Consider the following 13,347-nt stretch of genomic DNA (forward strand, 5'->3'; position numbering starts at 1 on the left):
TTGCGCCGCAGCTTGACGCAAGAGGTAAGAAATGGAAATTAGTATGGAGGGTATGGGTATTTTCAGCTTGAAAATGAGTCTGGACTGAGAGGAATCATTGCCCTTTCAGGAATACCCAATCTGATCTCATTGCGCTACACAACCAGATGAGATGGGAGGTCGCCTCTAGGGCTCGGTGAAAATGACCTGGATCTGCCTTAGGCTGGATTGAGTCCAACCGAATGGCAGTCTAGGCTTTTGTGTTCCATCTTCACCCCCAACGATCTGCTTTCATTTAGATAATGCTGGATTCAGCCAGAATAGAGCCTGCGTGGGTTTGGGAGCAACAAGATGTATTTTAGCTTGCTGGCCAGGCCATTATGCTGTATTTTGTTATTTTTACTGTTCGCCTTTTTCTCGGTGGTGATATCTCATCACCACCTCTAAGCTGTATTTTTGTTGAATATCCCACAACAGATGATTTGCTCTTTTTATGACTGAATATAATGAATCATATCTTTCTCTCTCTAAAAAAAAACAAGTTTTTTGTCTTAAAAAAAACTAAAAAATCTTTGATGGCCTCGGTGACCTCGTTGCCAAGGATGTAAAGGAACAGTAGAAACAAGCCAAGAACCCATCAAGGCCTTGTCTCCATTTACGATAAAAGTCTAAAATTGAGTATCTACATGGCAAAATCATTAAATACAATTATTATTAGAATCTTGACAGAATATATTTCAATAAGTTTGTACATTTTGTAAATCATTATTTGTTGATTTTCTCTTTAATTTTTTTAGTATTTTGGTCATAAAATTGTTGAAAATTATAAGAAATCACATTGGTGTTGTAGTATTGATCGGTAGAATTTTGCTAGGGCGCAGCTGGCTGCAAATTGAACTTGAGCACTCGACATCAATGCCTTTTGGAGGGCCGACCTAACCAAGGGAACAGCCATACCTAGCACAATTGACCTAAGTTTCATGAAGTTAATCTCTCTTCATAATTTCATACAACGCAAAACCCATGCTTGCTGTCTAACTCTATTGGGTAATTTGGACCCCAGCCACAAACCACCTGTGCCTTGATCATGAAATCGTTTTTCCTAGATGGGTATGTTATCTTTTATTTGAGACTTCCACACTAAGGTTTGTTCTTGTCACTTTACCAAGCAAGTTATGCCTCATGAATCTAGATCTTAAAAATGCAATGTTTTCCCAAGTTTGATTTTAGGGAAACCTTGATATTGCTTATCCTGGTGACTATTGGTTAAATTTTTGTATGTAGTGTTATGGAAACACCACAATTCGTGAGCTACTGTTAACTATAGAAGAGTCGATTGATGAAATCATTGTTACCAAAGGCTGGCCCAAAACACGCTTATTCTTCAGCCGTAGAGACACTTTTGAATGGCAAGGTATCCTTAGTTGCTCAATATATACGAGTATTGCCACTCATCTTCCAAACACATATTTTCTTTTCTTCGCGGAGGACCTTCAAACCTACAGGTTTTATTAGAACTGCCCCTGAAAATGCTTCAATCATTTGGAAAACAGAAGCTGTTGAAACATCAACAGAAATTTCAAGAAAGTTGGAAAAGGCACCTTACATTCAGACATTACATATCCCAATTTAGATTTGTCAAAAAATGGAAATAATTCAAGCATTTGAATACAGCAGTGGGATTTCAAACAGTTAGAACTACTGCCCTGCTAGAGCATGGCAAAGAATTCAAATTACATATATTTCAAATGAACTGAACAAAAAAGACCAATGATTTCAAAAAACAATAATACTATTCAGATAGAATGTCTCAAAGCTTCCAAAAACGTCAATTTTGCATTGCATATACGATGCAATTCCAGAATTTGTAATTGTTGACTACCAATGATTTTCCTTGCAACTTCAACAGAGCTCCAAGTATGTAGTGCCTGGAAAATTCTTGGCCCTAACTCCCAGTTCTCCCGGTCTCTAGCAGCCTCTAGAATCTGCAAAACATTACCTGGCACCAGATTGTCATATTCCTCGCCCTTTCTGACAAGAGACAATAAGCTCTCCAGTTTCTCATCCTCCAGCCTGTCAATTTCTTTTGCTAACCATTTCATTATACCTTCAATGACATGATATAAGCAATCAATGGAAGTCTGAATGGCCTGTGATATCGGCGATTGTATTCGGTCCAGTGAACCACCCTTCCTCTTCCTCTTGCCTATTGGATGCAACTTACGGATGCAGGATTGAATTATAAGTTGGTGCCATGAAAAGGATTCCGTCACCAGCTGTACCAACACTGCAAGCCCATTCCCATGATACATGGAATGCAGCTCAGAAGACAGAAAATGCTCAGCAACATAATTATTTATCAATCTGTCAACAGTACTCCAGCAGAAGTTCCCATTCATGTCACCATGAGATCCCTCAATATGGGAAGAAAGCATCCAAGCATTCACAAATATAGCGAAGTTCATCCAGTCAACCAACTCAGAATTTATATCCTACCAGAAAGAACAACTTACAGTAAGTATTTGCAGATGAATTTAAGAAAAGAAAATGAGCATACAATGTCTAAGACAGAAGCAACCTTTAGAGCTTTCTGGCCACTTGAAAGATCAGTTAACATATTTACTGCATCAGCAAAAGGTAGTCCAAGAATGATGGCATATTGATCAAGTAGAGACCTCATTTCTATACTTGACTTGGTATCATTTGAAGATCCATTAGACTCAATACTTTCTTGGAATGGTGATGCAGTGATCTGAATTGAAAGATGAATTAGTCTTGGTATAAAAGATCGTTTCCTAATAGCTTGCAATGGTCGCGCCTTGTTCCCCTTTAGCTGATGCAGAAACAAAAACTCAGTTACAATGACCAGACAAGCAAACATGACTTCAATGCAAAAAGATAAGCGGATCTGCTAAAACATACCCAGCAAAAAACGATTCAATCATTAGACAAATTGGATGAAAGATAGTGAGGTGAAAAAAAAGAACAGATAAGAGAGCATTGTGGAGGAATTTGTCATTAAAAATATAAAGAGAAAACAAATTGAAAAATTAAAAATCTCAAAAAATTTTATGCTCCATCCCTCTTTTCAAAAATTTTATATGCTCCATCTCAAGTTAGCTTCAAGATTATGACACATTGAGCCCTACTTCAAGTAGGGCGTGCATAACCTGCTGTAGAATATTTGGGTAGACAACACTAACAAGCAATGACATCCTAACATGCAGTCATAGTTCTTACTAAAGGCATGGTATCTAGACTATGAGGCAGCATATTATATCGCAGGAAATCAAAGTAAACATTGTAACTCATCATCATCTGAAAAGATTATCACTGTGAAGGAAAAGAATCTTCTTTTTCTTTATCTTTGATATATTTTTATGTGAAACATAAAATATTTTATGAAGTATTAAAAATTATGTGGTTAGGATCTTAGTGAACATGGATACCTTGCTATTTTTTAATTTTGAATAAATAATTTTTATATTGATATATGATCTTTGTGCACTTGTGATTGTCTTACATGATGAATGGGATTATCAATTCTTGCATAAGGTATTGAGCATAATTTTTTATGGGAACCATTCACTTTTAAAAATGCCTTTTAATTATGTTTCTTTTTAAAAATTATTAAAAATAACTATGTTATTGGATGTTTCTCTTGTTGGTCAATGTGATTGTATTATTTTCTTAGTCTCATGGCTCTTTAATGAACATTATCTTACATGTTTTGCATGGGATTTAAATATTACACTTTTTTGCATACTTATTTTTAATAAAATATTAATTTGAGAATGATTAGAACCTTCTTTGTGTTTACCCTTTGTGGGTGTTATAAGTGTTTCCCTCGTGGTTCACTTTAGTAATTGAACATTACTAATTGACATGCTTGTTCATAATTGAAGACTCTCATTGGTGAACATTTTATCTTGTCTTATGATTGCATGTTTTTATTAAACCTTATTTGCATCATGATACCTCACATGAGTTTTAAGCGTTTATGTTTCCATTGCATACTTATGATATTTAATAAAATATCATTTTTTATATTACGAGACTTCTTGTGTAGCGCTTTGTAAGTTTTGTGAGAATGTTCTTTAGAGAACATTTTTTTTGTTTATCCACTTAATATTGGTGGACATTTCGGTTCGTGATTGAAGGCTCTATAATTGCATTACTTGAAGATTTCCTTGACTTGAAATTTTTTGTCTTATATGTCCTTGTTCCTTGGAATATGTCTTTCAGGTTTTTATTATTTGGCTTTGTCCTTGTTCCTTGGAATGTCTTTCAAGGTTTTTATTGTTTGGCTTTGTAAGTCTATCACTCTTCTTTCGATACATCTATTATTATTTGTTTGGCCTTATTGAGGTGAGTTATATGCGCTTCTATGTTGTGAGACCAAAGTTAGTTGTTGAAGTGAGTTATGTGTGCACCTTTGTCTTTTTGTCAGTATAGATTGCCAAATGATTTGACTCTGACTGAAGGTTAATTGACCTCTGGTTATATGAGTGTATTATTTCACTCATTTGTTTCTTGTACACCTCGATGTTGTAGACTCAGGGTTAGCCGTTGAGGTGAATTATGTGTGTATCTCATGTCATCTTATCAATCTAGATTCCCAGGGGTTACGAGTGACGTGTTGTCATTTGCCTTGGGTTTGGTTTATAGTTGCAACGCCCCAAAATTTCAAACTTGCAAACCTTTCAGAAAACAGGCAAGAGACTAGAAAAAATCTCTTTCCTTTCAGAGTTTATTTATGTAATCAGCGGAAGATAATTCTTTTGTTAAATTTAGAAAGGCAAGCTGACAACTTTGGGCACGTTAGCTAAAAGAACCAAAACTCACTACACATTACTTGCAAAACACTTGGAAAAGCCACTTTCATTTAAAGAATTTCCCAAATAGTACAAAATTCGGATATCTAAAGGAAAATCTGTGACAAAACCCAAAAACGTCCAGGACGCGAGCTAAGAGCACAAAAAAGAAATCTTGAAGTCATCTTTTCGTCGCCCGTGGTGTACCTAATCATCACCTGTACCCATAGAATAAGTTAGTTTCGCAAAAAACTAGTAGATGCACAAGAGAGACTACAGGAAACTAAATTAAGTACATTTAATTCAGCATGCTAAGCAGTTTAAAGCAGATATGCAGTTAAACAGGTAAGTCGTTCAAAACAGTTAAGGAGTTCAAAGCAGGTAAGCAGTGCAATTGTCAAAACACAGCATGACGATTCATTTGATCGTAAGTTGTGAACTACCACGCAACAAGCAAGTCTCATGACCCATCAACCAGTGTGAACAAACTTTATGTTTTGATATTATTGGCCTGTGAGTACGCGCAGACAAATCGTAGAAACAACTGAGATTAGTCCGGGCGTCTGTTATTCTATGTATTTTCAATAACCCGAATAGCTAGTTGAGTCCGCTCCTAAGAGGCGGCTTTAGCCGAGAGAGGATTCCCCAAAGGAGGCAATGTCACAGATGCATCAAACTTCTGCAGAAGTGTTGAGCTAACTATTGTAGCCCCTTTCCCCTTAACTCCAACGACTGGGGAGGCCGGATCATTGCCCGTAGAATGGTTGTTAACAACCTGTCTATTGGAGTTTTGTACCGCTCTGTCTTCTCCCTTGACAGAACAACCAGAAGTGAATGGGTGTGTTAAGGGTTGCTTAACTAACGACCCACCCTATGTTGTGGTCTTTAAACCACTCGAGCATCTTGTCTGTGAAGGCGAATGTGAGGTCATTTATGTGATTACAACATTGTAATTTAGCACTATTCGAGGTTGCACGACCGTCTCATCCAATCATCGCAATACTAGACGTGTCGTGCACGACTACAAGTACTCTAGGATGAAGGGGGTATAGCTCCTCAATAGAAGCCTCAACAGGAGTGTTTCATAAAGATGTAATGTTTATCAACTTTACTTTATCTTTTGAAACAGCAGTCCCTTGTGCCAACATTATGCATGCGATTTTCTAGAATCTCATCCGCTATCGGGGTATCTACATGCCTCGCATGACTCGATACCGGCCTTGATAGGCGGGATACAGGTTTTTCAACAAAACCCCTGCTAAGTAGTTCGCTCGAACCTCAACTCGTCTACAGGATTGCATACTCGAAGAGTCAGGATCCTTGCAAAGTATCTCTCTCCTTAGACGAGGATGTAACGCTAGCTCCCAACTCAATTCTCGTCGCAAGAGAGAGAGTGGTAAATGCCCCTTGCATCCTCCACGAGGATGCCTTTAAGGCATACGCAAAGAGCAAGAACCTGCACGTCATCTGCAATAGAAAGAGCCTAGGCGCAGAGCATGACGGCAAGGTAAAGGCGGTAAGCAGAAGTGCAACGCTAAACCTCGACGCGATGCACGACGGCAAGTAAAAACTATAAGCAGGAGTGCAACGCAAAATCTCCACGCGATGCACGACGGCAAGTAAAAACTATAAGCAGAAGTGCAACGCAAGATCTTGACGCGATGCACGACGGCAAAGTAAAGGACAAAGATCGTGAAACTGCGTCCTTGAGTTAAATGCGTACTCGTATAAATATATATGCATATATATTTATTTAATTGTCCTCTTTAGTTAATTGAACTCAATTCAATTGTCTAAGTCTTCGGTGCAATCTTCCCCTACCTTGAGGGGTGACGGTCCTCGTATGTCAGCGGCATAGGTAAGCACGAGCTCAAGCCATGAAGGGCGAGCAGGATCCATCGTTCAACCTGTGATGCTAAAAAGGTTAGCATGCCAAAATACAAATGAGAAGTGGGTCTGGTAAGACCTGCAGCAGTACCGGACCCCGATACGAGGGTAGGCAGGGAGCTCAACTCCCTGTAGGAAGCAGAAGAGCAACAGAGGCCGCAAGGCTTCCCGCAGGTTGTAGTGCCAGAGGCAGGGGCTTCAGCCATGCTCAGCAAAAAGCAACAGAGGCAGGGAGCAGAGGCTCCCTGCCTGCCAGAACAGAGAAAGGCAGGGGAGGGAGCAGAGGCTCCCTGCCACACCTGCCACAACAAGACAAGGGGAACACCCCCTATCAGAACATGAATCAAGACAGGGGGCGCAACCCCCTGCGGGACACGAGACAGACCGGGGCTCTGCCCCTACCGACAGCAAGAACAAGGCAGGGGGACAAAGCCCCTTGCCGGAGAATAAGCAGGGTGTAGGGGGCAAGCCCCCTACTCGAAAGCATAAAGAAGACAAGGGGGGGCTTCACCCCCCGCTGGGAAACCAAAGGAGGCAGGGGGGCATCACCCCGTGCCAGCAAAACGCAGGAGGCAGGGGGCAGAACCCCCTGCCGAGAAGCAATAAGAGTGCAGGGGGGCTCTGCCCCGTGCAGGGAAAACGACTGAAGGTAGGGGAGCGAAGCCCCCTGCCGAGAAGCAAAACAAAGGTAGGCGAGGCCTCGCCCCCTGCCGGGAAACAAGAGAAGGCAGGGGTGCGAAGCCCCCTGCCGACAAAGGCAGGGGGACCTCGCCCCCTACCGAGAAACACGAGGCAGGGGGCGAAGCCCCCTGCCGAACACAGGATGGGGGGTAGAGCCTCCTGCCCACGAGAGGCGGTGACAGGGGCTCAGCCCCCCTGTCGGCCGACTACAAAAAGGCAGGGGGTAACCCCCTGCTGACAAGAGGTGACGACAGGGGGCTCATCCCCTTATCAACCAACCCCCCCCCCCCCCACAAAGGAGAAAAGAAAAGAGAGGAGGGTTTACCTCGGGAGACCACGGCAATGGGGGAAGTCGCCGGCAAGCGACTCCGGAACGCGAGCACAGACGAGAGCAGCAACGGACGTCGGCTGAGCTGCCTCGGCAAGGGTGGCGATGGTCGGGAACAGAGGTTGTCGGCCGAGGCTACCGTCGCGAGAGGAGACATTGACAGGGGTAGCTCACCGGTGTTGCGGGTGGAGATAGTCAGCACAGGCTCTAATGAGATCGAGGAAGACGATGGCGACGACATCAAGACCTCCTTCGTCAGGCAAAAGGGACGAAGGAAGGAGAGGAGGTAGTGAGGGTTGTCGGAGCTCGAAGATTGTCGTCGGCGTCGGTGGTCGGCTGTCGAAAGTCGTCGACGATTGTCATCGATGTCTATAGCAGTCGGGACGAAGGAGGTGGCCGACGGCGAGTCGCCGGCGTCGGTGGACGCAGAGAGGGACGAGAGGAGAAAGAGAGTCGAACAGAGGAGAGAGACGAGAGGGGGAAGGAGGTTTCGAGAGCCTCCACCCTTCGTCGTTGCATGTGCTTTTAAAAGCACGCAGCCGACTTATTCACCCGGGTCGGATCCGGCCCGGATCCAAACATTTTTTTTTTTTTTTTGGGGGGGGGGGGGGGGGGGGGTATTACAGGGTCGGGGGGAGAGAGAGAACGGGAGAGCAGAGGGGAAAGGGGGTTTCTATTTGAAACCCCTCCCCTGCCTCGCTGTCTTTAGAAGGCGCGAGGGAGGCGGTGGCCTTAGGTTGGGTTCGGGTCGGGTCAGGTCCGGATCCGACCCGAATCCAAGGTTTTTTTCCGGGTTTACATCCTACCTTCCTTAAAATAATTTTGTCAATGAAATTTCTATTGCATTTATTGGTCAAAATACAAGTCAGGGTATTTTTTCCTGATATTTGACTCAGGATCCCATGTATATTCATTTATTCCATGGTGTTGTCAATGTACTTTTACAAGAGAAATCGTTTTTTATCTGAGCACTTGGTCTCGGCGATCAACGATTGCCACAGGTCTTTCCTCGAACGTCAAGTCTTTTTGGATGTCCACATCATCGTAATGAATGATGTGCGATGGGTCGTGAACGTATCTTCTCAACATAGATACGTGGAAAACGTGGTGGATCTGAGCATACTGAGGAGGCAGCGCAACACGGTAAGCTGCCTCACCGATCTAATCCAGGATCTCAAATGGTCTGACGAATCAGGGACTCAATTGTCCCTTCTTCTCGAACCGAAAAACGCTCTTTGTAGGAGATACCTTAACAAAAACCACATCTCCCGTTGAAAAAACGAGCTCTCGACGTCGACGATCGGCGTAACACTTCTGTCGACTTTGCGCGGAATGCAAATGTTCCCTGATCATCCGCACTTGCTGAGTATAGTGTTGTAGCACTATAGGTGAATCTTGCGTCTGTTTGTCGACCTCGTCCCAGTAAACAGGTGATCGACAAGGCTTCGTACAGGGTCATTCCGATACTAGCATGATAACTGTTATTGTACGCAAATTTTGTCAATCTGGTATGACAGTCTCATTCTCCCTTTCAGTCCATCATGCAAGCTCGCAGCATGTCCTTCAAAGTCTGAATCGTGCATTCAGATTGCCTGTCGGTCTAAGGGTGGAAGGCAGTGCTGAATTTCAGTTTCATGCCCAAGGCCAATTGCAGTTGCCCCCAAAACCTGGAGGTGAACCTCGGGTCACAATCGGAGATGATTGACACAGGAACACCGTGCAATCTCACAATCTCTCGGACATAGAGGTTCGTCAAGCTGCCCAGAGACTGACTGAGGTGGATAAGGAGGAAATGCGCCGATTTAGTGAGTCGATCCACGATCACCCAAATCGCATCATATTTCCTCCTCGTCCTCGACAAACCGACGATGAAGTCCATTGTGATGTCCTCCCACTTCCATTGTGAAATCTCCATCTGTTGCATCACTCAGCCTGATCGCTTGTGCTCGATCTTAATTTGTTGGCAAGTCAAACACTTTGAGACGTACTCGGCTACGTCTCGCATTATTCTGCTCCACCAATATCTGCACTGCAAATCCTTGAACATCTTCGTGCCACCAAGGTGAATCTTGTACTTGGACTTGTGGGCTTCTGCAAGAATCTCATCTCTCAAAATAGGATCTTTTGGCAATCACTCTATCATTCTGCATTAAGACACAACCCAAGCCTGTCTCGGAAGCATCGATGTAAATCACGAAGACATGTTGACCCGAAGGTAAGGCCAAAATAGGAGCAGTCGTAAGCCGTCCCTTTAACATTTGAAAACTGCTTTCGCACTTGTTGTCCCACACAAACTTAACTTCTTTCCTTAGAAGCTTCGTCATGGGTAGAGAGATCTTAGAAAAGTCCTGGATAAATCTCTGATAATACCCAGCTAATCCAAGAAAACAACTGATGTCACGAACATTCCTCGGTTGTTGTCAACTGAGTACAGCCTCCACCTTAGCTGGATCTACGGACACACCTTCCTTGGAGATGACATGCCCTAAAAACATGATCTCCTCAAGCCAAAACTCACACTTAGAGTACTTAGCGAACAAACGCTCCTTTCGCAAGGTTTCGAGAATAACTCTCAAGTGCTCCCGATGTTGCTCCCAACTGTCTGAACAAGGTTGCCAGACTAGGAAGCAGAAGCAGAAAACGATACGGGAAGCAGAAGCGATGCATTTTAAAATCAATAGGAAGTGGGAAGCGAGGAATAAAAATATATATATATATATATAATAATTGAATGAGAATCAAAATAAAACACAAATAAAAACTAAAATAAAAGTGACTAATATTAAATTTCATGATTTTTTAGTGTAAGAATTAAATTTTTAACAAAATCTAAAAATGATGACTATCAATTTAGCGAAAGCACATGGAAGTGAGTGAGAAGAGTCAGAGAAAACACATAAAAAGCATGAAAAGTTAAGAGAACATATAATAAGAATAAATGAAGCGTGTGGAAAGCATAGGAAAAGTGTGGGGGAATAGAGGTTCTCATCAAGTTTCGGAAGCGAGGAGTATCACGCTTCCGAAGCGAGTTTTCGGGAAGCGAGCTTCCCACCTATCTAAGAAGCTTTCGGTAACTCTGGTAATCACGAAGATGTTTAAGAAGGGTTTGAACACCCTGTTCATGAGGTTCATGAAGGTTGCAGGAGCGTTAGTGAGTCCGAAGGGCATTACCGTAAATTCGTAATGCCCATATCTGGTCCGAAAGGCCGTCTTGGAGATATCATCTCCTTTAATTTTGAGTTGATGGTACCCAGATCTAAGGTCGATCTTTGAAAAGATCTTGAACCTTTGCAATTGGTCGAACAGGTCCTCAATGCGTGGCAATGGGTACTTATTTTTTATTGTTGCCTGGTTGAGCAACCGATAGTCGATGCACAACCGTAATGATCTGTCCTTTTTCATGAACAATACAAGAGCTCCTCAGGGCGAGACGCTGGGGCGAATGAATCCCTGATCCATCAACTCCTGCAACTACTTCTTGAGCTCTTCGAGCTCTACTGGCGCCATTCGATATGGAGCCTTTGAAATTGGCGTAGTACCCGACAACAACTCGATGCTGAACTGCACCTCACGAAGCGGAGGAAGTCCTGGCAGCTCCTCTGGGAAGACGTCTGGAAAATCTCGAACCACCTCCAAGTCTCCGATCGGGACTAACATCGGCTCAGACTGGATGACACTGACCAAGAAGGCAGTGCATCCCTTCCTCAGGTAGTTTTGTGCCTTTAGCGACGAAATCAACTTGCTCGCCCGAACGGGTTTCACGATCTTGAATTCCACCTTAGGCATTCTTGGTGGAGATAAAAACAATCCTGCTATCTTGGCATGATACTTGTGCAGCCAATCTATGCCTAGGATGACGTCAAATTCCGTCATATCTAGCAGGATAGCACAAGCCGGTAAATGCCGATCTGCCAAGACTACGTCCAACTCTGGTACGTAGGCCGCACAAATTGTATTTTTTCCAATCGGGTTATATACTTCAAGGGTATTATGCAAAGGTTTTACAGGTATGTGCAAAAACTCGATAAAATTTACTGAAATAAAAGAGTGTGTCGCACCACAATCAAAAGGCACAAAGGCCGCTTGGTTAGCAACAAAAAGGGTACCTTACACTAGGTCGCCCTTGGTCAACTGCTCGACCGTGGCGGTGTAGACGCGTCCCAGCACCTTCTTCTGACCGCTCAACTGTGGTTGCGGTGACTGATGTTGCTACTGCGATGGCTGAGGGAGCAGAGGTGCTCCACTGTTCTGCCTGAGGTCATCAACCGCCTTTTTGCGACATTCGCGGAGGTAGTGGCACATCTTGCCACAATACAGGCATCCGCCTGTCTCGAGCGAGCACGCCTACCCAATGTGAGATCGTCAGCATCTGGGGCATACATTGTCAGCCTGCTGCCTGGCTGGAGGGTTGCCCTGAAGTCGCTGACGCTTTGAAGTAGGAAACTGTTTCCTTCCTCCTTCGATCTTTATGGGAAAGAACGACCGTTTGCCTGGGCCGCCGGATGATGTCTTCGGCTCACCACCCACAACGGGTGGCTTCCTACTCTGAGTACTCTTAGAGTACTCTCAGGCTTCACTCAGGAGGGTGGCGGCAGCAACTGCCGCAGAGAAAGTCGAGGGCATACTAGTTAGGACCCGATACATGAGCCCCTCCTTCAGCCCCCAAATAAACTTTCCTGCCCGCTCGCGATCATCCGCGAACAGGTTGGGGCAGTAGGGTTCTAAACTCTAAAATTTGGGGATGTAATCTGTCAAACTCGAATTGCCTTAGCTGAGCTCCAAAAACTCCACATTTTTCTCCCTCGCATGAGGAGGGAAGTAGTTCTACAAGAAAGCTTTTCTGAATGCTTCCCACGGAATTGGTGAAATTCTCAAAAACTGCACACCCCGGGCCATGTCCTTCAGCCTGAAGGTCCCGTATAATGTCTTCTTGTCATCGGGGACTGACAAGACCTCAAGCACTCGTTCCACCTCCTTCACCCAGTTCTCGGCTATATCTGGGTCGGGCTTACCGGCGAAGGTCGGGGGGTCAAGCTTCAAAAAATTCTCATACGTCACTACGATATGCTGGCTTTGTTCAGGAAAGGGAGCTTGATTCATTTGGCAACGAACCTGGTCTCGCATAGCCTCTGCCAGGGTACTTAATGAATCCATCACGAAACCCCGTTGTTCTGACCATTCATCAGCAGAACTTTCGTTCGAGTTCCTTACCATCCTTGAAGTAGACAAGAGATACCAAACATTAGAAATTTCAGGATGCTCGAGACAGAAGCCAAAAACATTTGTACTATTCAAGCGAAACATGAGTAGTTTACAAAAACCCAGCAATGTTGATACATAAGCAGAACGTGTTAAGTTGCTTAGCTTAACAATACAAAATACAACTACAAAGCAAGAGAAATTGTATACTCACAGCGCGATGCGGATGCTCAATGGTCAAGAATCCTTACTTCCCTTAGCTCTAATATCAATCTGTAACGCCCCAAAATTTTAAACTTGCGAACCTTTCAGAAAACAGGCAAGAGACTAGAAAAAATCTTTTTCCTTTCAGAGTTTATTTATATAATCAGCGAAAGATAATTCTTTTGTTAAATTTAGAAAGGTAAGTTGACAAGTTTGGGCACGTTAGCTAAAAGAACCAAAACTCACTACACATGA

At 43.5% G+C, this 13,347-nt stretch overlaps 1 protein-coding gene across 3 annotated transcripts in view; it reads right to left on the reverse strand.

The window, feature by feature from the left end:
- Nucleotides 1-1,590: 1,590 nt before the first annotated feature.
- LOC149820895 (Tetratricopeptide repeat (TPR)-like superfamily protein) overlaps nucleotides 1,591-13,347 on the reverse strand; it is a 166,983-nt gene continuing 155,226 nt past the window's right edge. For all 3 annotated transcript variants that reach the window (XR_016426348.1, XM_089981702.1, XM_089981703.1), the window contains 2 exons: nucleotides 2,558-2,812; nucleotides 1,591-2,471 (listed from right to left, as the gene is read on the reverse strand). Coding sequence is in view for 2 of the 3 variants with exons in the window: in XM_089981702.1 (XP_089837828.1) it covers nucleotides 1,776-2,471; nucleotides 2,558-2,812 (951 nt within the window). In the remaining variant the exon portion in view is untranslated. The remainder of the gene's footprint in view (nucleotides 2,472-2,557; nucleotides 2,813-13,347) is intronic.

The sequence above is a fragment of the Nuphar pumila genome, chromosome 12, assembly GCF_984573655.1.
Source record: "Nuphar pumila chromosome 12, dmNupPumi1.hap1.1, whole genome shotgun sequence".
In the NCBI taxonomy this organism is placed as follows: Eukaryota; Viridiplantae; Streptophyta; class Magnoliopsida; order Nymphaeales; family Nymphaeaceae; genus Nuphar; species Nuphar pumila.